Source organism: Felis catus, chromosome A2 (genome assembly GCF_018350175.1).
Source record: "Felis catus isolate Fca126 chromosome A2, F.catus_Fca126_mat1.0, whole genome shotgun sequence".
NCBI lineage: Eukaryota > Metazoa > Chordata > Mammalia > Carnivora > Felidae > Felis > Felis catus.
The window spans coordinates 92047820-92073751 of NC_058369.1; the positions used below are offsets into that span (position 1 = coordinate 92047820).

The 25932-nt window shown below is 36.7% G+C and overlaps 1 protein-coding gene across 31 annotated transcripts in view; it reads left to right on the top strand.

Annotated features, from left to right (window-relative positions):
- ADAM22 (ADAM metallopeptidase domain 22) overlaps positions 1 to 25932 on the top strand; it is a 239311-nt gene that overhangs the window by 106346 nt on the left and 107033 nt on the right. For all 31 annotated transcript variants that reach the window (XM_019825419.3, XM_019825413.3, XM_019825415.3 and 28 more), the window contains exon 4: positions 18120 to 18186. In XM_019825419.3, coding sequence (XP_019680978.1) covers positions 18120 to 18186 — 67 coding nt within the window. The remainder of the gene's footprint in view (positions 1 to 18119; positions 18187 to 25932) is intronic.

Consider the following 25932-nt stretch of genomic DNA (forward strand, 5'->3'; position numbering starts at 1 on the left):
AAAAAACTCAAATTTTAATTTTGTACATATGGGAGCTCATAGAAATATGAGACTCAAAGAAGTGACCAGAGCAGACAGTTTTAATATCTTTTAGACAAAGAAACAATAAATTTGTGAAGAATTGACTAGACAAAGAAGTTTGGGCTTGGAATAGTAAATTCACGAAGAAGTAACAGGGTTTGTTTATACAGTATCTCAGTCCTAAATTCCTTGTCTCTGGTGATGAGGTTGTCTCTTTATTTTCTGGTACAGGGAAGGTACCTTTCACATGGAAGATCCATTTCCTACTTTCAGGGTCATAGAGGAGGGCCAGAGTGACTTTCTTTCTCTGGCTGTTTCTTAAGTAGCTTTAAATCAAAATAATCACTATTGCCAGTGTGGCATATTTTGGGGCAGCCTGCCCTGAACCCCATCAGGAGGAATATCACATCATGTAGCTATATCTTGGGTCTTTTTCAGGTGGATGTTTGTAATAATAGACATTATTTTGTTTCAGGATCTCTGCTTATTTCCCAGTAGCTGAACATGAAGCCTTACCATTATGCATTGATTTCTCTTTTGTTAAAACATAATTTGAAATTTATGACTGAAAACAGCACTGAAAACACTATTTTCCCTTTTCCTGGGTTGGTGGCTGAATTTAGATTGAGAAGAATACGGTGGCTCATCACATAATTATGGAAAGAGGTGGCACACACAAAGGCCTTAGATAATCAATCCTCCGTGTCTGGAGTGTAGATATTCACCACTAAAATATATATATATATATATATATATATATATATATATATATATATATATATACATACATATATATATATATACATACATACATATATATATATATATATGATGATATGATGCTTTCTATTGTTCCCCTTTTATCTGCTTTACAGATTTTCAGCTGCAAAAATTTCAGTAATTTTCCACAAGAAAGTTTATTCCTAAAAGGGTTTCCTAGGGCTAATTTTGTAAAATCTAAGCGCGTAAGAGAGCAAAGCCTATTTAGCTTCTATGTCTGCAGTTTTATGTTTTGATTATTAGCTTTTAAAATATAGACACTAACTCAGGATCAGGTCAGAGAGTCAAGATCTTAATTAGTTTTCTATTTATTGCTCAGTTTAAGCCAGTTTGAGTAGTGATAATGAGCTGATGAAAGTCTTTTTAAACAAGCTTTTTAAAACACATACAGCCAGGTAAGTTGTTTCCTTCAAAGATGTCCCTGTAAGAGGGCATTGCATTTATTACAATAACCGCTCTATTGCTCAAAGTAATGTTAGATCTTTTGAGGAGAGTTTCTATCAAAGCCTATAGCACATTTTTTGAACCTTTTTAATGGTGACATGACATCGGTAATGAAGGGCATATTTGAATTTTGGAAGCAGCCACCATCCATTCACCATCATCTTTTCACTAGTATGGGGAATGAGCCTATTTATTATTTAGAAAGTATGGTTAGGAAATAACGAGACTCGTTTCCTCATGGGTCACGTAGTATCACTGGTGTAGGTGAAGAAGATCTCAAGATGCTGGTTTTCAAGGGCACCTGGATGGCTCAGTTAGTTAAGTGTCTGACTCTTGATTTAGACTCAGGTCATGATCTCACAGTTCATGAGATAGAGCCCCATGTTGGGCTCCGCTCTGGTAGGACAGAGCCTGCTTAGGATTCTTGCGTTCTCCCTCGCTCTGCCCCTCCCCTTTGCTTCATTCTCAAAATAAATAAGTAAATACTTTTTTAAAAAAAGATGACGGTTTGAAATTGATGAAATTCAGCTGGCTATTTAGTTCTGGTATAATTTTTAAAAACCACTCATTATTTATTGTAATATTCTGGCATTGTGAAGAAACATTAGTGGAACCAAAATGAAATAGTTTGACTTGGTGTGATTACCATTTGCTCATAAAAAGTCATTGTAAATTGACTGACACTAACTGGAAATGGCCCTTGGAATTGAATGATAGGTAAGGAAATGACAGCTAACAGAATAGAATGGAATGTGTGAGAGCAGAGGGCACCTGTTAAGGAAGTATTGCTAGGGTTTGAGACAAATGGTGAGATGTAATTATCTATTCTCTGGTATCTATTTCGTGCCCAGATTCTCTAGATTTTCCTGGCTCAGGTTAATCAAATAATTTTCCATCATAAAAATTATATGATCATGTAAAAATATAAACATTTAAAATGACCTGCATATTCCTGATTAGATAGGGTTGACTGAACCCTCACATGTGTCTTTCCTCCATGATAATGACAGTGAGGGCATTATAAACTCACAAGAACAAAGTAGATGAGAGACATCAATAAAAATTTGGAAGATGTCACAAAAATGGGCAAGGGGTAACTGACTGACTTGGGTGGAGAAAGCTGCTTTCTAATTTCAGTAAGAAGCAGAACCTGGGAAGAGCTCTGGAAATGGAACCATCAGATATCTCAGGAAACTGGGCTAAGGTGTGGTGCTGAAAGCAAAGGTGGATTATATTAACTTAAAAAGATATTAAGCTCTAAAACTGTGTTTTATAATGGGAAATAATACAGTCATAGTTTTACTTTGTTTTACATCTCTAACGTGGGAGAAGATAGCAGTGTCAGCAAGAAATGCTCTTTTAACGATTATTTATGCTTTACAAAAAACAATGTTTAAATATTATTAATAGAATAACATTTAAGTAAGGAGACCAAATAGAATTACAGACTTTTTAGACATCATGCTTACTTTCATGGGACATACCACATTTCCTCATGTCTGGATTCTGGGTAAGAATTTGTTGTTGGAAATAACGTTTTCAAAAACTGTTCAATAACATAGATTAGTATTTGCTTTCCTGCCACTATAGAAGCAGGAAGAAGAAAGAATGTTTCTTTTTATCCTGACGAACTTCCTTTCACCAATACAGTTGACCTTTGAATAACATGGGAATTAGGAGCACTAACCTCCAACGCAGTAAGAAATCTGTCTATAACTTTTGACTCCTCAAAACTTAAGTACTAATACCTTACTGTTGACTGGAAGCCTTACTGAAAACATAAACAATTGATGAACACATGTTTTGTATGTTGTTTGTATTATATACTGTATCCTTATAATAAAATTGGCTAGAGAAAATAAAGTGTTGAGAAAATCATAAGAAAGAGCAAATACTTTTACAGTATTGTACCACATGTGTTGAAAAAATCTACCGATTCAGAGGACCCATGCAATTCAACCCTTCGTTGTTGAAGCGTCATCTGTTGTTAGAAGGGCCCATATTGTCAATACTAGGTATTAGAATTCCAATAATTGAGGAAAAAAGCAAATTTGAAAAGCAGTAAGCATATAATATGGATTATCAGATACTTGAGGAGAACATCTGACAAAAAGAAAGATGAGAACAAACAACTGAATTCAGCTGAAACAAAAATATGCAGGAAACAGAGGAAAATATTTAAAAACCCAACCCAATAAAAATAAGAAAGATAAATACTGCATCTATGAAACAAGAAAATGCCATTAAAAATCCAGAGAAAAGCAACTACAAAAATATGAGAAACAATAAAGATCGATAGAAGGGTTGAATGATAAAGTTGGGGGGAAGTTGTCTCCCAGAAAACAGGACAAAAGATAGGTGGAAGGTAGGCGAGAAAAGATAAAAACTGTGAGAGGATCAATCCAGGAGATTGAACATCCAAGTGATAGGAATTCCATAGGGTAGAGAGAAAACAGAACATAAATTAACAAAAATTATTCTTCATAACTGAGGGGCATGAATTTCTAGATTGAAAGGGAATATTGAGTGCCCAAGTCTGTGAATAAAAGAAGACCGACATAAAGACATACCATTTTGAAGTTTTAGGATAGAAATAGAAGAGAAGGTCACAAAAGCTTCTCAAGACAAGAACCAGGTCACATTGGAAGGATCAGCATCAGAATAACATCAGATTTCTCATTAGCAATGCCAGATACCAGAGAAAGTGGAGCAGTGCTGTGTAAATTCTGAAGGATTTCTGTACTTGCAAATCTAAACCATCAATCAAAGGCGAGTTCTCAAAAAATGTACATGCAAGATCTAAAATAAATGAACATCATATGCATTCTTTATTTGGAAGGTACTGGAGACTGACTCCTACCAAAATAAATGAGAGAACACCAAGAAAGATGAAGATATGAGAAATAGGAAACAGGTTTACAAGAAGGAGAGAACCAGAGGGGGTTCTCAGGATCATGGTGAAGACAAAGACAGGTCACATCTGTGCCACAGACCTTGAGTGCAATCAGTCCATCTATGAGCAGGAGGATAGAAGGGTGTAGGGGGAATACAACTAAGAAGAAACATGAAATTGATAGAGTACCTGATGTGTTTGACCATACTGAAGTCTTTATAGTTCTGTGGGAAAGTCTGGGGCTAATTTAGTGACATGTACGGAAAATTAATTAAGAAGAGAAGAAAATGATGAGAGAAGGGAAAGAAAGTACATGTGGGGGTTGGGTTTAGTTGGTCAAGAAGATGCACGCTGGAGTCAGACCGTCTGAGTTCCAATGCTGGCTCTACACTTATTACTATCTGTGTACTCTTGATAAAGTTACTCACCTCTCTGTGCTTCAGTTTCCTCGTCTGTATGGAGATAATAATAATACCCACTTACCAAAATCGCTATAAAGATTCAATTAATGCATGTGAAGCCATTAGATCAGTAGTAGTAGCAGTAGTAATAATTAGTAGTAAGGACCCAAAATTATTAACTGTTATTTTTATTATTGCTATGAATAATTAAACTTAAAACAGTAAAGAAATATAATTTTGAGCATACTTCTTTTTGAGAAATGTGGAGAAGAAGCTGTTTAAGAAGCTAAAAAAAAATTTAAGGACCACTCAAAGGCGACCTTTTTTAAATATTTGGGTGCATTTTCTTCCAGGTTTTTTTTTTTCTGTGCTTTATTTTATCTATGTAATTGTCATGTTCTCTCAATGTAATTTCATGTACTACTTTTCTTTTTTAACTTAAGAAGCATTTTTCTAGTTAATACAAATTCTTCTTAAAAGTTTTTGTTGACTTTTATTATTTTTTACTTATTGGATAGAAAGTAATGTGTTCCACCATTCATCTGTTTTTGTATGTTTAGGTTGTTTTGTGAATAATTTTAGTGATCGCTTTGAGAAATACATTTCAAATTTAGTTTCCTATTTTTAGGGAATTATAACTTATTTCTTTAGTTTCTTAATGTAATGCATTTTTATTATAGAAATAATAGATAGTATAGATAATGTGTAGAAGTAAAACAAGTACAATTAATGTAGCCGTAATCTAATTACCCAGAGTTAAGCACTGCAACATTTTTAATGTGTGCTTGTTTTTTCATTGTCCTTCATACCTATATGTTTTTCTTTCTTTTGCAAAATTTGGAGTTTTTCTTAAGTAGACATCTTATGAACATCTTTTCATATGAACACTATGAACATCTTTTAATATCTTTAATGACCTGTTCTTGTTAGTAGTGTTCAATGGTAAGTTTTTATACCCTATGTATTTAATTGTTTCTCTTGTTATTTCCAGTGTTTCTCCATGATGATACTATATTGACAGTCTTTATGGCTAAACACCTGTACACAGTAAAAAAATAATATTCTTAGGTTAAAGTTTTAGAAACAGAATTGCAGTTTCAAAACTAAGTTCAGGATGTACTGTCCAACTGCCCTCCTTGAGTTTTTAAAAATTCTGTGCTTACAATGTGTGTGCTACTGGTTCCCTAGTAGCCTTGTCAACACTAGGCTTTTAAATAATAACTATTTTTTAAATGGCATAAAATATCTTTTATATTTATAGCTATTTTCCTTCATTAGATTCTTGAATGCCAAGAATATCAGAATTTTAAGACTTTTACTAAATTTTGAAAGATTGCTTTCTCAGAAGAGGGCAATGATTTAAGATACAGAAGCCACCTAGGGATCCACCAATGGATGAATGGATAAAGGAAGAAGTGATGAATACATATAGTGGAGTATTAGTCAGCCATAAAAATAAATGAAATCTTGCCATTTGTGACAACATGGATGGACCTACAAGGCATTATGTTAAGTGAAATAAGTCAGAGAGTGAAAGACAAATAATACATAATTTTATTTGTATGTGGAATGTAAAAAATAAAACAAACAAAGAAAACCCAAGACTCTTAAAAACAGGGAAAAAACTGGTGGTTGCCAGAGGACAGGTGGGTGGGAGGATGGATGAAATAGATAAAGGGGATTAAGAGGTACAAAATTCTAATTACAGAGTAAGTCGTGGACATGAAAAGTATAGCATAGGGAATATAAGCAATAATATTGTAATAACATTGCATAATGACAGAGGGTGACTACACTTATTGTGGTGGACGTTAACTATAATGGATAGAATTGTTGAATTAATATGTTGCACGCTTGAAACGAATGTACCACTGTATGTTAATTATACTCCAACAACAAAAAAAAGGGGAAATATTTGACCATCATTACCAGTGAGTAAGAAAAGCCTGTTAATGTGTGTTCTCTCTAAAAATGGGACTATTATCATCTTCACACAAATGATTAGGAAAATATTGACAGGTTGACACATAGATCTTAAGCATTACTATAATCCAGGCAAGATACCATGGTGATTCAGACCAGGATGGTGGCAATAGAAGTCACATTCTGGATATATTTTGAAAACAGAGTTGGCATAATCAACTGGATATGGTATATAAGAGAAATTGAGGAGTCAGTGATCACTCCTTGGTTTTTGGCCAGGGTAACTGGAAAGATGGAGTAGCTATTTATGAAGGTGGGAAGACTATTGGAAAATCGTTTGTCAAGCAAGATCAGGAACTTAAATTTGGATATAGTTAAGTGTGATATGTTTATTTGATAAGGAGGAGATGTTACTATGTGGTTGGAAATATTATTCTGAAGTTCAGAGAATTCTGAAGTGGAGATATAAATCTGAAGGTCATCAACGTATACTTGTTATTTAACAGAAAACAATAGGTAAGATCACCATAAGACTAAGTATAAACAGAAAAGGACCACCGACTGAGCCTCAGAGCACTACATTGTTTAAAGATTGGGGAAACAGGAAGAAACTAGCAAAGGAGATTGAGAAACAGCAGCAAGAGAAGTAGGAGAAACACCAGGAGAGTGTGGTGCCTGGTTGGAAATGTAAGGAAATATTTTCAAGAGGATGGGTGATCAATTGTATCAAATGCTGCTTATAGGTCAAGTAAGATGAAGACTGGGAATCAGCCATTAGATTTCTACATTTAGTTTAAGGCAAGTAATTTGTGACTTTGTTAAGAGCTGTTTTGGTGAAGTGATGTGGTGAAAATCTGATTAGATGTGCTCAAGAGATAGGAGAGGAGAGAAAGGTGGATATTGACTATGGGTAATTGTCTTGAGTGGTTTTGCTTAATGGACGGAAAGAAATGTAGTAGCAGTTGGATAGGGAAATGATGTTAAGAATTGTTTTATTTGTTTTTGTGAATGGGAGAGATAACAGAGTTTGTGTGCTGGTGGAAAAGATCTAATAGAAGGGGGGAATTTGATGATGCGGGAAAGGGAACAACATCTGGTGCCATATCCCTTGGTAGGCAAGAAGGGATGGATTATGGTGCGTGAGTAGGGGTGTGGCTTTGGATAATTACCTGGACAGCTAATTCCTAGACTAGGAGGGAAGTTGCCAGATGGCTTTAAAGGATTCGTTGAGGTCAGTGTTCCTCATTGTAAAGCGAATGTAGTCAACATGATGATAGGCTGCTCTTCAGCTTCATTCACTTTCACTGAGTAGGCCTGGTGCTTGTAAGGGCTTTAATCAGGATTGGTTTAGTCCAGGGAGAATTATATTGTAGAAGTTGGGTAGGGAAAGTTACAAAGCAGTGAATATTAAGATTGAATCGAAGCTGAGCAAGGAAGGGTGTGAGACAGGGTGGTGAGGGACAGTGAAAAGGTAGTAAGTTCAGTGGATTATGGATCTCACTGGGGTCAAAGAATTGACATGGGGTATTGAAGGAGAAAGTTAGATGGACAGAAGTTGCTCAGAGAGTGAGAGCCTTGGAATTTAGAATATTTATATGGTAGGTGAAATGTAGGTGAAGGAATGGAGGAGATCATCAGAGGAGATCAGGTCAAGGAGCTGAGAAGGCAGAATTATAAGGGTCACCTAGGTAAATATCAAAATCACCAATAATTACAACTGAGTAGTGTTGGAGAGTATGATGAAAACTAGAAGCTAAAATCTCCACAGCAGGAGGGGAGTTGACCAGGAATCAATAAATTGCTATAAGGATCAGTGATAGGTGGTATAGTCTGATGATAGGAGATATAAAGTGGTGTGATTTTTGGTGGAATGTGCTAGGATGGAATGACATGGCAATGAGATGTGCAGCCCCCACTTAAGGGGGTGCAGGAAAAGCAGATCCTATAGCGAAGAGCTGTTTCCCAGCGGAAGATGGTGAAGGAAGTGTTAAAGGAAGAGACTGGAGATTTTTCTAATGGCTGTGGGTGAATTCCAGAGGGCATCATTAGAGGGTATCTAGGGTAGAGAGTGTGGGACAAAGTGACAGAGCCCTAAAGGGATTTGAGATCTGGAGATGAGGGATGATTTGGGAGCCTGACAGACATGAGGTGACAGACATGAACTAGGGTAATAGGCCTGAAGGAGGTTAATCTTGATATTTTGGGAGCATATTGCCATGATGAGGCTGTATGGGCTGATGGTAGGTAGATGCTGTCTTCTAGGAACAGGCAGAATTGGGACTCCCACTTGACTCCAGCTTATGAAGTCACATAGGTAGGGGTGGGGAACAGTGAATTTAACAGTGAGTTCTTCTTTATTACTGACAATGGAGTCTGGCTGAGGGATATGGTCATACTCCCAGAATATGGTTAGTGGAGAGGAAGGAGACAAAGAAGGTAAAGATGTTCATTGGGCAGATGGCATTAGAGAGTTTGAGGCTAGCCCTACATTGTTGAGTATGCTTTTCAAGTAATTAATATAAAAATGGAAATGTTTAATTAATACACTTTATTTGAACCATATGTAAGGATTACAACTTTTTACAAGTACCAAAACCTTTCATTTCTATGGTGCTCATGGGAAATCTAAGTAAATATTGAAGTAAGTCTGTCAATTTTCTTTTTAAAAAATGAGTCCTTGGGCTGCCTAGGTGGCTCATTTGGTTACATGTTGGACTCTTGATCTTGGCTCAGGTCATGGTCTCCTGGTTTGTGAGACTGAGCCCTGCATCTGGCTCTGCACTGACAGCACAGAGCCTGGTTGGGATTCTCTCTCTCTCGCCCTCTCTCTCTGCCCTTCCCCCACTCATGCTCCTTCTCTCTCTCAAAATAAATAAAACTTAAAAAAAATTAAAAAAAAATTTTTAATGTTTATGTTTGAGAGAGGGAGACAGAGCGTGAGCAGGGGAGGAGCAGAGAGAGAGGGAAACATAGAATCCCAAGCAGGCTCCCGGCTCCCAGCTGTCAGCACAGAGCCCAACGCAGAGCTCGAACTCACGAACTGTGAGATCATGACCTGAGCTGAAGTCAGATGCTCAACTTACTGAGCCACCCAGGTGCCCCCCAATTTTTTTAAAATGACTCCTTGATTTGGCTTTAATGGAAAAAAGGCCATTTTTTTTTTCTCCCTCTGTTGATTGTGTGCCATTAAGATTCACCAGAGATTTCCTTTTATTGCTTTGCTGCATTGTGTTCCCTAGTATCTTTGGCTTTCAGCGGGGTAATGAGTCACAATTGTCAGAATATACTAACACATTGTTATATTAATATTATTTTGCTAGAATATTTGTAGACTTAGTCTGATTATACTTCAATGCCCTGGTAACATTTTTTGTATGTCAAAATAAGCCTAGGAGATTCTGATTTAGTAGGTGGGTTAGGGGTGGTTCCCAGGTATTAAAAAAATTTTTTTTTGTGATTCTGCTGCTAAGCCAGGCTTGGATACCTTTGCCTTAGTAGGAATAAGGATTCTATAAATAAGAAGCAATATTAATAATAGTGCCCAATTCAACTGTCACCTAATCACATTTACTCTAAAGGTCTTAGTCCTCATATGCACACTGAAAGCTCCTTGAAAATTTTCATCAGATTATGACTTCCTCAGTTGAGCATAACTGAAGTAGCCTCACCATTAGGCACAGAGTATACAGAAAATCTCTTGTAAGTGTATAAGCAGGAAAGGAATCTTCATATTTATATTTTGGAAAGGAATAAAATAAAACTTTCATCCAAAAGGCAGATCTTAAGTAAGCTTTTAATTTAGTTGTTTCCCTTTAATTTATTTTAAACAAAATAGGAATTTTAAATACTAGTTATTACATACTGAGGATGTGGGCAACAGTTCTGGGACAAACTAGGGCTGAAGAATGGATGATTAATTCTCAGTGGTATGAATGTCCAGAAAATTTATCTATTTTCTGTAGTGAAGATTCTCAGTGAAGATATTAGTTTTTAAAAAGGATCTAAAAGGTTAATTCTTGATTAGATGGGGCAAAAAAACAAAAGAGAAGATGAATTGGAGGGAGGGAACGCATAAAATGGAGAGGATTGTAAGAGTGTTTTCTTTTTTCCCCTAAGCTTATAGTTTCTTATACCTCTTATATAAGTTAATGAAATTTGGATTCCTAAACTTTTCATTTTCCCAGTTATGTTCTTCTGAAAAGCTTTGAAACCAAATGAAATCTCTATTTTTCCATTGTGGCCCATGACCCATAGGGCGTTTCCATATTTTAATGGATGGATTATAGTCATATATGAAAATTTTATGATCCTTTTTTTTTTCCAACGTTTATTTATTTTTGAGACAGAGAGAGACAGAGCATGAACGGGGGAGGGGCAGAGAGAGAGGGAGACACAGAATCGGAAACAGGCTCCAGGCTCTGAGCCATCAGCCCAGAGCCCGACGCGGGGCTCGAACTCACGGACCGCTAGATCGTGACCTGGCTGAAGTCGGACGCTTAACCGACTGCGCCACCCAGGCGCCCCGATCCTTTTGTTTTTATTATCCCAAGTAAGTTACACTGGGCTCGTTTGGAGCCTGCTCTAAGGAAAACATGATGTTAATTTTGTGCACTATTAACAATTACTGAATGATGAGAATAAACAGGCACGGTCAGCCTACTGCCTTATAAATTATTATTTTGTACAAATCTGTGGGTTGACTAGGCAGTTCTGTTTCATATAGTATTGGCTGGGGCACTGTTACATCTGTAGGATCCAAAGTGGCCTCAATCACATGGTTGGAAATTGGTGCCGCCATTGGCTGGGAATTCAGCTGGGGCTATTGGGTCAGGATAGATGTTGTCCTCTACAAGCATCTTATTATGTGGTTGCTTAGGCTTTCTCACAGCATGATGGCTGGATTCAGAGATTGAAAAATGGAGAATTGTACATGCATGAAAGTAGAAACTGCAAACCTCAGATATCACACGGTATTACTTCTGCCTCATTAGATTTGCTACAGGGCCAGCTCAGATTCGAGGGGAGGAGAAGTGGTCTCCACTTGACTATAAGAGAAGTGACAAATAATTTGTAGACATCTTTTTAAAAAGATTTTTTAAATGTTTATTTATTTTTGAGAGACAGAGCATGAGTAGGGGAGCAGCAGAGAGAGAGGGAGACACAGAATCCGAAGCAGTCTCTAGACTCTGAGCTATCAGCACAGAACCCTATGCAGGGCTCAAATCCAAGAGCTGTGAGATCATGACCTGAGCCAAAGTTAGATGCTTAACTGACTGAGCCACACAGGTGCCCCTAGACATCTTTAATTAACCACAGTCCATCCTTTGACCACATATTATTTACATTTCTCACAAATGCAAAATGCACTCAATTCCTCCAAACATTCCTGAAAAATCTCATTCCGTTATAGCATCAGACTTGAGCTCAGGGCTCTGGTCCTCATCATCTGAATCAGGTTCTGGTATTTAATTAGCTTATTAGATGAAGTAACTCAGGTACAGACCCTTGAACTGAGAAGACAAATGAGCTGTTCCACAGTCAAGTTCCAAAGGGAGAGATGAGGACAGGATGACTGCAGTAGATACTCTTGTTTAAAAAGGGAGTAAATAGGAAGTACCTAGCTTTCATGTAGTTGATTGAAATTCTGATACTCAGCCAGGTTTCCCCTGTTTGGGGAAAGGGAATATGTAGGTTAAGGCTCTGTTCTGCTTCCTGGGGGTGGTTGCCTGTGGTTCTTGGCTGTACTGTTTGAGTCACCATTTCTTTTCCATAAGTAATGGGCCCACTTTTAATCTAAATATCTTTCTAGGTCTGCTTCCTGACTAAAAATTTTTCATTGACTTTCCATTTTGACCAAAGCTGGTGGTTGTTCTGTTGGTGGGTTCTGTGTGAATTCATCGAGATTTACCCCATTGGACAAAACCATAGCCACACCTCATTTGGGGGGGAGGCCCTTCCCTATTTTTGACTTTGAGTTAAGATGCTATAGGACAGTGCTTTTAAGATTCTTGGAAACTCTTTTGTGTATCTGAGCTACTGGTAGGTAGGCCCTGGAGAATCTTAGAAACTCTTATATAGGTGATATAATCCAGGTAAAACAGCCCTAAGTCTTTCTGAGGTCTTAACAAAGGGTCTTACAAACGTATCTTTGATTTGATCTTGACCTTGAGGTCACATTTTACTGGTAGTACCTTAGATTAGAGCTTTGCTCTAAGGCTGTTATTTTGAAAATCTAATGCTGGTTCAGATTTCTTCATTTGTTTCTTCCTTTGGTATTTTTAGTGGGAATACTGTAAATGATATGTCCTTCTCAGTATATCACTTCAGGAAGCACATGATTTTGGTTTTTTCCATTACTGATGATGTTAACTGATCACTTGATTAAGGTGACATGCCCCAGTTTTCTTCACTGTAAAGTTATTACTAGGGTACATTTTGAATGTAGAATTGAATATTGGGATTTGGCTGAGAGAGTTATGCATTAGCCATGTTGAGTTTGAGATGCCTCTTTGACATCCTTGTACAGGCTGGTTTAGAAATAGGAGTGCCAGTTGGTCTGTTGATTGGAAAGATGAAGTAGTCTTTTTGTGTCTCCATTTTCTCAGTGAATACAGAATTGAGGTCATCAACAGAGAGTTATGATGAAGGAATACTTTGGAGAGAAAGGCTTGGAAGGGTCCTCTTAGAGTAAATTGATTAGTGGATTGATGGGCAGTGTTGTGCTGAGGGACCACTTGATAATTGTGGTCATAAATTCAACATATCACCAGTCAGGATATTCTGCTTTTTGAGGACAGACTTTGACTACTGGAAGAGGCAAGTTTTGCCACAGTTGAGGTTTGGCCAAATGAGCATAGTGGAGAGAGCAGAGCAAGAGAAATATGGAAGTTTAGAGTGTATATAAGGGGGTGATTATTATGACAGAGCATGGAATATGAGTTAGATTAGATGGACAGGAGGGAGGTAAAGGACAGTGAAAAATCAGTAGGTAGGGTTCATTGTTTAAAAGTCTCCAGGGGCTCCTGGGTAACTCAGTAGATTTGATGTCCAACTCTTGGTTTCTGCTCAGGTAATGATCTCATGGTATGTGAGTTTGAGCCCCACATCGAGCCCTGTGTCAGGCTTCAGTCTGACAGTGCAGATCCTGCTTAGGATTCTCTCTCTCCCTCTCTCCCTGCCCCTCCCCCCCAAAAAAAAATAGGTAAATAAACTTTAAAAATAAATAAATGCCAAAGAGTTAAGTGGAAGTTTAAGGTAAAGATGGCTAGGAGACGGTGAATAGGGAATGGGGTGTTTGGAATCAGGATGTGGGAGAGATTTCACACATATTCTGGTTTAATACCTACCAACTTCATATTATCTCCATAGACAAATTATGTTTATAAAGATTAAATAACTTGACCAAGGTCACACAGCAAATAAATGACAGTTTGAATAGGAAGTCAAAATACTAGTTTCATATTTAAACTCCAGAATCTTTGTACTTTACCAGCTGCCTCTGATTCATGACAGTTGCCCACTAGACAAAGAGTAATCATTATTACGACTGAGAACGTTTACACTGTATTTATTTTGCTTTCTTTAGGCTTATTAAGGTATGCAAATTTAAAAAAAAGGCCTCAGACTACATTTCTAATTTTAAAAACATCTCCCTACTTTCTTTGTAAAACAAGTGGCCTTTATAATTTGATTGAAAATGATTTTCAGTTTTCATCTTTCAAAATTCACAAGCTAGCATTCACACATCAGTTTCGAGTAAGCCGTTAACATAGAGTAAATTTTACCTTCTCACTTTACAGTAAAATAAAATTTCCCAATGTTAAGGAGATTCTCCATTTTCCTGCACTTGAGATTATTTAAATAGATCCCTGCTTAACTGTAAACAATGTCGATCTAAGGAAAGGAACTTAAGGTAATTTTTATTATCTCTAATTAGGAGGCTTCAAGAAAATTTGCTTAGGGTCTAAGTAGACGGTAGTCAAGATTTTATGCTTTAGTGGAGGAAAAGTGACATTTTAAATATAAGGTTTTTCAGCCTAATAATTAAAATAGCAATTCTTAGCAGACTTCCACAATACTGCAAACAAACAAAACCCAATTGTCAGGGCTGTTTTTAGTTTAAATTACATGGAACCCCTTCCAACAATACCTGTAGGTATAGAGCTACATAATTCCTGAGCAGGGAGTTTTCTTTGCTGTAATTACATTCATGTGGTGACTCATAAACTCTCTTAATTCCTAGATTTTATAATTGAAAAGAAAATATTCCCTTGAACTTTGAAAACCTGGAAGATTCAAAAGTTGTTTTTCAGAAATTATTGTGATTATTACTACTGTCACAACTTCTCTAAGTGATATTGTACCTAGTTGCTTTTGATCTCACTCGTGCTAGGGGGTTTACTCAGGTGACTGATAGAGAAAGGATCCCACCAATACTCAGCAGCAGGGCTGTGCTGTTCTGGGTCCCGGGACCTAAGCAGCAGAGATCTGGGGCTTTCCCTCTGGCATTCACCACCGACACAACTCTGTTTCTCTCAAATGTCTGCTTATTTTTGACTTTCTGCTTCTCTTTCCTTGAGTTATTTTTTTGTGTGTATGCATTTATTTGTTCAGATTCCGAAGGGAAGGAATAGTTTCTGCTAATAAACACTGCCTGGGTAAGGCAGTTTTTCTCTCCCACTTCTGGGAAGGTTGTTTGAGACCGATACAAGGTTGAGGGACAGTCCCTTGTAGATATCTGGCTGGTATCTCTCCTGTTCGGGGTATGGTCACGCCTAAGAGGGTGAGATGTGGATGCTTGCACAATGACATATATTGCTTGAGGCAGATTTTTATCATGCGGCTTTACTTTTGTTAGAAGGCCTTGGAGATTTGTGAAATACTATCTGATAACCCCATAATAAGGGGGAAAAAAGCAAGCAAGAAATAAAAGAAAGACAACTGTTGGTTGGATGTTCAACAGACACTCTCTCCACCACCATCCTTCCCCCTAATGTTATTCAGCTCTCTCTTGGGTAGTCATGATATACATGCCAGGCTTGGGAGAAGGAGAACTTGATTGTTCAAAGACAAATTTCCCAGTGAAAAGATTTGTTTTGGCAAGGCCCAGTAAGGTAATTCTGGAAAAACATGCTTGAGAAGATGAATGCTAGGGGCTTTTTGTGATGTTTACTGACTCTTTTAAGGAAATACAGTTTGTTTGTTTTTTAACGTGAGATATTTTTATCTGTGTGAGATGCTTAGAATTGCAGTAGCCATGTTAGGGTCATGATAGGAGCCAGTTAAGAGAACAGATCACTCACTATACTGATGGCAGAACAGAAGGATGAACTTATGCCTGGTCACACAATTGTGCTGAGCCACCACACAAGCTAACTCTGGAGCTGCCTTGTTGTCTGGTGGGAAGTTACTTTGTTGCAATGGTAGTCTACAAGTATACTACCAGGCAAGCTAGCCCCCATACGCCAAATTAAAATCTTCAGGTCACATGGTTTGCTGAATTAATTTTAAGGACCTGGTGACAAGCAAGAGGAAAGAAATGGGTAGGTTAGCACACTTAGGTTAGGGTGCAAGTTGGATGGAAGAATCGCTCCGGCTAATCCTCGGGTACGTGGTGTTCATATGTTCTGCTTCTCTCTCTGCTGCATCTATCTTCCCTACTGATGATGTGGTTTCAAGGACTAGAGGTGAGGTTTTGGCAAGCTCCATAGGTGAAAGGTAGTCCAAGTTAATGATACCTGTTTGCCGTATCTGAATTACACAGGGACAGTATGCTTGGTTGGGGGTTGTAAATTGCTGGTTAGCTTGATGGTCAGTCATGAATTCTCTTTGTATTTGGGGGGCAAAGAAAACATGAGGCAGAAATGGATGTCAGCAGTGTTTCTTAACCAAAGCTATTTTAACCGTGAGTGTACATTGGCAATATTGGGAGACATTTTTGATAGTCATGACTATGTGTGTGTCTGTGTGATGCTACTGGCACCTAGTGGGTAAAGGCCAGGGATGCTGCTAAACATGTGACAGTGTATAAGACACCCCCCAAGACAAAGAATTATCTGGCTCTAAATGTCAGTAGTATGGAAGTTGAGAAGCCATGGGTATTGAATGAAGACCTCATAAATAATAAGTGTTTATGTATAGTGTATCCTGGATATTTAGTATCTTTTTTTGTATATTTATTATATCATGAACATTTATCACCCAGGTGCCTCATGAACATTAGGTATCTTTTGGTCATCCATCCCTTTCTATCAGTGTGTAACACACACATGATCTTCTTAGTTATACTTTACACATCCTTTGCATTCTGGCACATCTAACACAATTTTGTTTACTAGTACTTATCTATAGTTAAGACATCTAAAATGTGTTTGCATGTATTTTATGAACTCCAGATTTATTCATCTAACATCTGGAGATTTGCAAAAGCATATTCACATTACACCTGTCCTGGAATTTCTAACAAGAAATAAGATATAAATGTCCTGATTGTTTAAGCCATTTTTAGTTGTGTTTTCTGCATCTTGCAGCTTAGAGCATCCTAACTGACTCCCCCATAACATCAATAGGAAAATAAATTACAGATATATGAAACAAGGACTTAAGCTATGATTATAGGTTTCCAAAATGGCAATGTAAGGGTCAGATGCTGGAGGAAATTGATGATGGTGCCTGGGTTAATATAACACATGTTTGATCATTCTGTTTACATTTCAAGCAACTGTAGACAGGGTGCTTATCACAGCAGACCTCTGTGCTCAGAAATTCACATTTTTGAAATGATTGGGACAATTTTGGCATGGTGACCTTCAGAAAACTGTGAAAAAGATTATTTAGTTGGTTGAATGTCTATTAATACATTTAGAAATTTATAGCTTCACAATTATCTTTACTTAATGTTATTATTTATTTATTTATTTATTTATTGCTTTAAAAATCTTCAGACTTTATGACTTGTTACAGAAGTTGTATCTTGAGGCACCACCGTTAAAGGGGAATTTTTTTTCATATATATGGAATTAAAGAGAAGCATATTTAAGATAATGTTAGCATGTTTAAATTATACAAGAAGATTGTTTAGGAGAGATTTCAAAAAGAATTATTTAAAATTTCTGAAAGCACATTCCTTCTCATTTCTTCTACCTTCCTTTGCCCCCTTTTTAATGCTTTTTGTGATGGAAAGGATTATTTTGTTAGATTAATATATCAAACTTTAAAAATGGTCAAGTACAGTAGCAAATCAGAACTGTTTAATAAAAACTAAAGTAAAACCAGGAAGAATAAGATGTCTTGCAAATAACGGTGTGCTTATGGTAGTTTCCGAGACTTGTTGAACTTGATCAGTGGCATTAGCTCTGCTGCAATGGGTGACAGGTGATTTAACCTCATATTTTTTAAGAAGTCCAGGTGTGTGTGTGTGTGTGTGTGTGTGAGAGAGAGAGAGAGAGAGTGTGTGTGTGTGTGTGTGCGTGTGTGTGTGTAAGAGAGAGAGAAAGACAGAAGGAGAGGGGGAGGGATACAGAGAGAGACCTATAAAGTTTTCTTTTTGTATTCAAATCTGAGTTAAAAATCAGAAAGCTGATATATGTAAACTTGGTGACTTTCAAGTGATTTACACTCTCAGGGTCCTTTTTAATCACCATTTCTATCTGTTACAGCGATTTGCTGTCCTCTGAATACGTAGAGAGATATGTTGAACATGGAGGGAAGACTGTGGAAGTTAAAGTAAGTAAGATTGTCTCCCTCTGGCGGAGATTTTTTGAAAATTGTTAAAATATTATGATTTTAATTTTCAGTGAAACTTCTAATGTACAGTTTTGGGGTTTCTGTATTTCGGCATTTTTCAACTAAGTGTATCACCCGCTTGTGAATAAAACCTTTAGTTACCAGAAAAAGGATTCTTAGTGTGCTATAGGAATTGTGGGAGTTATGTTTTATGGGATTGATACAAGGGTTGTGTGGGATTAATACAATGCAAGGGTTCTTATTTAGAATATGTCACAGAAAGTAATTCCTGAAATTTGCCTTTAAGGTTAGCCCTGAGAACCAAAAGGTGAAATCTTGGGTCCAGGGTAGGTATGTGACTTTGCATTCAGTTGGAAAAGGCATTCCCCTGGTAAAATGATAAATTTATTTGGTGTTCAGGGTAGTCCCAGGAGGTTTTAAATCCCTGGAGAGAGAAATCTCAGGATATTGTTCTTTTTTTTTTTTTAAGTTTATTTATTTATTTTGAGAGAGAGACAGAGAGAGACAGAGAAAGTGGGGGAGGGGGAGAGAGAGAGAGAGAAAGAGAGAGAAACTGAGAGAGAGAGAGAGAGAGAGAGAGAGAGAGGATCCGAAGCATGCTGTCAGCATGGAGCCAGATGTGCAGCTCGAACTCACGAACCATGAGATCATGATCTGAGCCGAAATCAATAGTCAATCAAAAGTTGGACACTCAAGCAGCTGAGCCATCCAGGTGCCCCGGGATATTGATTCTTGTCAAGTAAGCTCTGAAGAGATGCCTTGTAAATAAAATCCTCCTCCAGTTGCAGACATAGGCATGTGTATTTTTTTCTGGTCTACTGATGATGATGTAATCTGAGGGTATGTGAGACCAAATTCCACCCAAATTCCACTCATTTTGTAGTATTATAAGTTTTGGCTAAGTGTTTATTTTCTTCCGAAAGAGTTCAGACTACCTATTTGCCTTGTCAGAATTATAATACCATTTATATATATTTGCTTTCTTTTTCCGAATATACATTTGATACAGACTCATTTTAGAAAACTTACAAGTAGAGAAAAGTAAAAATAAAAATGAAAACTCACTAAAATTCATCACTGAGGTAAACTTTGTTTTAATTTTATTGTATTTTCTTTTAGTATTGTTTTGCCCTGTGCACATATTTATATTTTAATTTTTTGTATATTTGCTATCATATACATCTGCAGTATTGTATCTTGCTTTATAAGCAAAATTTCTATATCATGTATAGATATCTTTGATAAAGACTAAAAACAAAATATGTTAATTTTTACAAGTGAACTAATTTATAATAATTATGCCAGTCCTTCCAGAAAGTTATTCTAAACTTGTTGAGGCTGACAAATGGAATGGTTGGTTGATTTATTTCACTGCCTTTCTGCAGAAAGGACGTCAGGATGCTTCCAGGCATGACACAGGAGAATGGTGCCATGTTGCTTATAGTTGGAAAAAATTACCTAGATTTAGAATCTCTGGGCTTTTATTCTCTTTCCCGTTGCTTGGCTTTACTTCCCTATTTTGTATGTTGCTTTTCTGAATGCAGAGTATTTGTTATTGTTAAATTAAAGAGGAAAAGAAACAGGCAGTTCACTATTTCTATTTATGCCTGTCAGTGGAATGATGAAATGCAAATATGAGCATGGAGGGCAGATCGAGCAAAGAGCCATCTGCTGTTGCTCCAGTAATGTCCCTTTTCAGGAAACTTGTACTTAATCAACAGAGCGTACTCCACTCTGAGATCATTAGGCTCCATGGGTATATATAACACTCAGAGCACTGACTTTCTGCACAATCTTTGCTGATTTTCCAGTCTGAGAATTTCATTTTCTTTGTTTGATGGTTGCCTAAACCCCAACCCTATTAAACCAGGGAAATAATAAAATCCAACCTTCATTTAAACCCTTGGGCCAGAAGACGTTTCTCCCTTTCAGAAAACCACTTGGATCTCACCCATCACCTCCATTTGTGTCTAGTCCCTTTAAAAACCTAACTCAAAATTCTCCTCTGGGTTTTTTCCAGAAACCACACTGAAAGCTCTGAATCCTGCCCCATCGATTCAGTCAGTAGCCAGTTATTTTCTTGCTGGTTCCCTCGTGTCTTGCCCTTTGTGCTTAGCTCATTGGGGTGTTTCTTTTTAACGTAATCTGTTCTCTTTTCTTTACTAATGACTCAGAATTTTCTTAAGCTTTTCTTTTCACTGTACATTATGAGTCAACTAAAATTGTAAAATTGTAACATTTTGTATTTCTTTTTCTTCTTTCTACTACCTTTTCAAAAAATTTTTTTTCCTGTGTGCTGTACTAGTTTGCTAAGGCTCCCATAACAAAGTACCACAGAGTGGCTTAAACAACAGAAATGTATTTTCTTACAATTCTGGAGGCTGGAAGTTCAAGACCAAGGTGTCAAATGGGTTGGTTTCCTCTGAGGCTTGTAGATGGTGCCTTCTCCGTATGGCTTTACATGATTTTTCCTCTGTGTATATCTGTTCTCCAATTTATTCTTCTTAAAAGGACATTCATCATGTTGGATTAGTGCCTGCTCTTAACAACCTCATTTTAACTTAATTACTTCTTTGAAGACTATCTTTACAGTCTGAAATAGTAGGGAGTTAGGACTTCAACATAAGAATTTCAGGGGAATACAATTAAGCCCATAACACCTTGCCTAAGAGCTCTATTTGGTTTAGTTTTGTTTTTAAATTGGCTTTGCTTTTGGAAGTGAAATAAATGAAGGGTATGAAATCAAGACAAAACTCTACTTCTTTAAAAAATTTTTTTAAACGTTTTTATTTATTTTTTAAGAGACAGAGCATGAGTGGGGAAGGGGCAGAGAGAGAGGGAGACCCAGAATCCTAAGCAGGCTCCAGGCTCCAAGCTGTTAGCACAGAGCCCGATGCAGGGCTCGAACCCACAAACTGCGAGATCATGATCTGAGCGGAAGTCGGATGCTCAACCGACTGAGCCAACTGGGTGCCCCAAAACTCTACTTTTTTGATGACATAAAACCAAATTCATTTATGCCAGATTTAAGCAATGAGTAGACATCAATCTGATAAATAACTGCTCACATGTCATGGAACCTTTATTTGTGAGACTCAGGTACAATGCATTTATTTAAGTGTGTGAGTATGACTGTGGGAAAGGAATGTATTTGCATGGAAAAGTACATAATAGCTACTTTGGCAAATCTTTTAGATTCCGATTATATTTTTCAAACCTTTTTTTTTCCAAACATTTTTTTTTTCTAATGTATAACACTGGCACGGAAATTACTAAGGTGAATACTCCATAACCACTATCCAATTCAAGAAATAGAGCTTGACCAGCTCTTCTGTGTGATACTTCCCAAAGCTGAGCTCCTCCTGCCTCCTCTTATAGACTTGTAAATACTATTGTGACTTTTCTGGTTTTATTTATTGTTTTATTACCCAAGCATGTATCCCTGTAGTTTAATTTTGTCTAAGTTTTTTAAATGATTTTTAAAAAGTCTCTTTTAATCCATTGGTTTCCCCATATCTTTCTCTTTTTACAACAAATTTGTTTCTTCCACAGATAAATTGTTGATCTTGTGTGTTTTCTCACAGTCTGGATTTTGCTGTTGACTGCAATTTTATATTTAGAGTAAAATGAAATATGTGTCAGTGATCTTTCCTTAAGATAGTAATGTGTATTGTCTGCAAAGACATTCTATGCCTTGTCAAAGGTGGTTTTATTCTGGTCAGATAGATACAGAATCCTGATTTTAAAGTTTTTTAAAAAACTTTTCTTCAAAGGTTACAAAGATAAAGGCTTTAAGCAGAAAAAAAATATTTTTGTACCTTTAATAAGACATATTAATCTCATTTTTCACTTAAATTTATTTCCATTTCATTTAAAAATTAAATTCTAAATTTGCCCCTTAGCTTAGAGAGAACTTTTATGTGTTTAATATGAACTTTTAAAAGAATTTTAAGGGGCGCCTGGGTGGCTCAGTTGGTTGAGGGTCCTACTTCAGCTCAGGTCATGATCTCACAGCTTGTGGGTTTGAGCCCTGCATCAGACTCTGTGCTGATAGCTCAGAGCCTGGAGTCTGCTTCAGATTCTGCTTCAGATTCTGTCTCCCTCTCTCTCTGCCCTTCCTCCACTCATGCTCTGTCTCTCTCTGTCTCAAAAATAAATAAAAAACATTTAAAAAGAATTTTAACAGTAAGCTTCAACTGATCAGAGTATCTTGGGAACAAAATCTTTTCATTTTGACTGTGAAGAACTGTATATCTAGATTCTTGAGACAAAGTAAATTAGGATTGATGAGCAGCAGCAAATGAGTGTACACTGTGCAGCTCACTGTTTTATTGTTAGCTAGCTTTTTTGTCTTGAAAGCTGCCAATATTCAGCTTAATTGGTTTCCAGTTATATAGACTCTGGTTAATCAGTGTTATAATACTAATAATCATGGTATTTATTGCTTGTGATGTGACAGGCACATGAACTTATATGTATTTGGTGTTCAAAATGACCTGTGATTATAAATATAATTATTATGACACTTGACAGGAAACTGAGGCATATAGAGGTTATGTAACTTGCTGAAATCAACACAGTGAAAAGAGCCACAATCAACACAGAGTAGAGCCACAATTGAAATCTAGGTTATTTAACTGCCGAGCTGACTCTTACACCATATTATCTACCATATATTCTATATTATGTAAGAGAGGATAGCCATGAAAACTGAAATGTATTTAATTTGGACTGATTTTATACATACCTAATTCATTTTGGAGGTACCTGATGACTCCTTTATAGTCTTATCCTTAACCTGAAGTGGTAGTCTACTCAAAGACCTTTTAGGTATTTCTCTCAAATTTGGTTGTGTGTTAGGGTAGTTTTTCAGTTATGTCATTTGCCTTGTGCAACATATGGTAAAGACACATCTAGTACAAAGCCTGTTTTACTTATTACATCTCAGGAAAATCACCATAGTGGGAATTTTGGATCATTAGGAAAGGAATGGTTCAATTCTTTATATCTATCAAGAATATATATAGATGTGGAATGGGGCAGATTTCCTCTGGGTGAAAAAGAATAGTTATCTTGGTAGAGATATGATTTATTGTATTTATTACCTATGAAAGACCATGACCAGTCATCAGTATCATTTGTTATAACAATATTTTTTTGGTTAGATTTTTTGATGTCTTATAAGCAAAAGTAATAGCTGCTAAGTATCTAATTAGCTCAAATTATTTCTAATCTACTGTATATGAGCACTCCCAGGTTGTCTTTGGATCAGGATCCTAATGGCTGTGTACAGAATGCTCATTATACAGCATTGACTTTGTCAATCAACTGGTTACTGTCCATCATTTAATTGAATTGAGGGCACTCAAGGATCATTGTCTCAGTTTATGCCCATAGTGGCAGTAAAAAGATAGTAAGAAAGCAGAGGAGTGTGGATCAAGGTTGAGTATACAAGTGGGTAAAGGAATTGCTGTGTGTTGGGGTGCAGGTGCCAGAGGAAAAAGTGTTTACTTGAGGGCAGGAAAGGTTATTGTGACTCGAGGAAACCTTTTACTGTAAAAGAATGATGGTGTAATTCTCATTAAAAATACTTCCTAAGGAGGGCCTTAGTTGGTTGAGTGTCAGACTCTTGATTTCAGCTCAGGTCATGATCCCCGAGTTGCAGGATCAAGCCCTGTGTTGAACTGTGCACTTAGCGTGGAGCTTCTTTGGGATTCTCTCTCTTTCCCTCTGCCCCTCTGCCCTGCTCTTTCTCCCTTTTTCTTTAAAAGAAAAATTTAAAAATAAATAAATAAAATACTTTCTAAGAAAATTGAAATGGCTAATGTTACTTCTGGAAATAGAATATCAGTAAAGTTGATATAGAGGCAAGGAGAAAGCCTGAGTTTTTCTACCATAGTTTTTCTCCTGCTGTTCACATCATCTTAGCTCCCTGGGGTTGAAGCTCCATGAAAGCTCCATGAAAGATTAACAGCACAGAGTGGTACCATCTACCAGCAGATACCTGTGCTACAGGCAGAATCTCTAGATTCCTTTTGCACTCATTTTTATAAGTCAATCTCTAGCTCATTCTTCTTTCATAAAGAAGAGATTAACTTGTTTTTTAATCCTGCCTTTAATCTTTTTGTTTTCCACAATGAATGTGTCAAAGATAGGAAAAAAGCTTCTAGTGGAAAATAGCTTCAAGAGATCACTTAGAAAATATTAAATGTGATGACCATGAGGGCAACATATACCTTCCTGGCTTATGCTAACTTTGTAGTTCCTTTAAGCCTGAATGGTATCCATAAAAAAATTCCTTGTTATTTTGAATTATTTTCAAGCTTTCTCATGTTTCATTTTCTGATTTCTCCACGATGAACATAATGTTCAACACTTGAATAGTTTAAAAAGCCTATAATGTATTAAATAAATGTTTCTTAAGATATCTTTTAACTTGTTTTGTTTGCAAAAAACTACCCCCCCCCCCAAATAATTATGTGTTGCTATAAAACATTGTGGACTTTCTTAAGTAAAAAATGTTCTCAGTTTGTCATTAGTAGAAGGATTTAGTCTATTTAAAATATAGATTATAGTTCAGTGACTGCATTCTGCTTCTACTTTTTATTTTAATGACAAAAGCTTAACATATCCTTTTATGAGAGAGATTTTTCTTGAATTCATTGCATGCAATTGAGTAGTGCGTAAATGCTTGAACTATTTATTTTTTGGCCATGGGAACACAAAAATTGCTATTTAACTGCCAAAGTGTCATTATATATATTTATTGCAGCAGAAAAGATGAACAAAGGGGTTAATCTGTTTTTGCTTATTCTGAGTATCAAGTTTCCTTATTGATTCTCAAAACTGCATTACTGTTCAGAATCCTGGTTCTTTCTATAGAAGGAAGAAGAAAGAGTAAGTGATTAGAAAACCAGGCTTGGGTGTGCAGTAAATTTTGCTGCATGCATTAGTACAGGGCCCTCTATACCATTGCTTCAGTGATGAATCTTCTGAAATGGAGACTTGTGTTTTTTTCAAGTAGCTTTTAGGTGATCTCTTTGTTTTGAGGCCGTCTTTGACATGAAATGCAAGCAACAGCCACTGTTGCCGAGTGATCTACACAAAAGCTTTTTAAAATGTTGTTTTCCGTTTTTGTTTTTGTTTTTTTAGGAGGACAACTCAACAACAGCATTTCTCTTCCAGAATGTGTCTGTTTACAACTTTCCTTCACATTTGAGGGACATGCTTTCTATCTTGAATTCTCACTACAGTAGCTTTTTCGGAGCTTCTTGGATAAGGGAGTAATACTTAGTTACCTAGACGGTAATTAAGTCACATGATCTGGAAAGATGCTTTTAGAGAGGATTTTTTTTTTAATGGATCTATTTATAGAAGTTTTCATGTAAGCTCTTAGTTGTATCACCTCTAATTTCAAATACAAGGTTCAGGCATTTCCCCTGGCTCTGTGGAAATGGAGAAGGCCTTTATCTAGTAAAGTAACTCGATGATGTGCATTTTAAGGATGGCTGAGGGGCAGACTATCAGTCAAAGACCCTTAGTTGGTCCTTTGGGGGGGTTCCTGCTGCCATGGTAACTGGGATTATTTTTAAAAAACAGTGCTATTGAGATACAGTTCATTTACTATAAACTGAAGTGGTTTTTGGTCTCAATTTTGTCAGGGAGGTTTTTTTTGTTTTTGTTTTTTTAACCAAGTGTGTGTAAATAGAGTTGATTAAAATTATT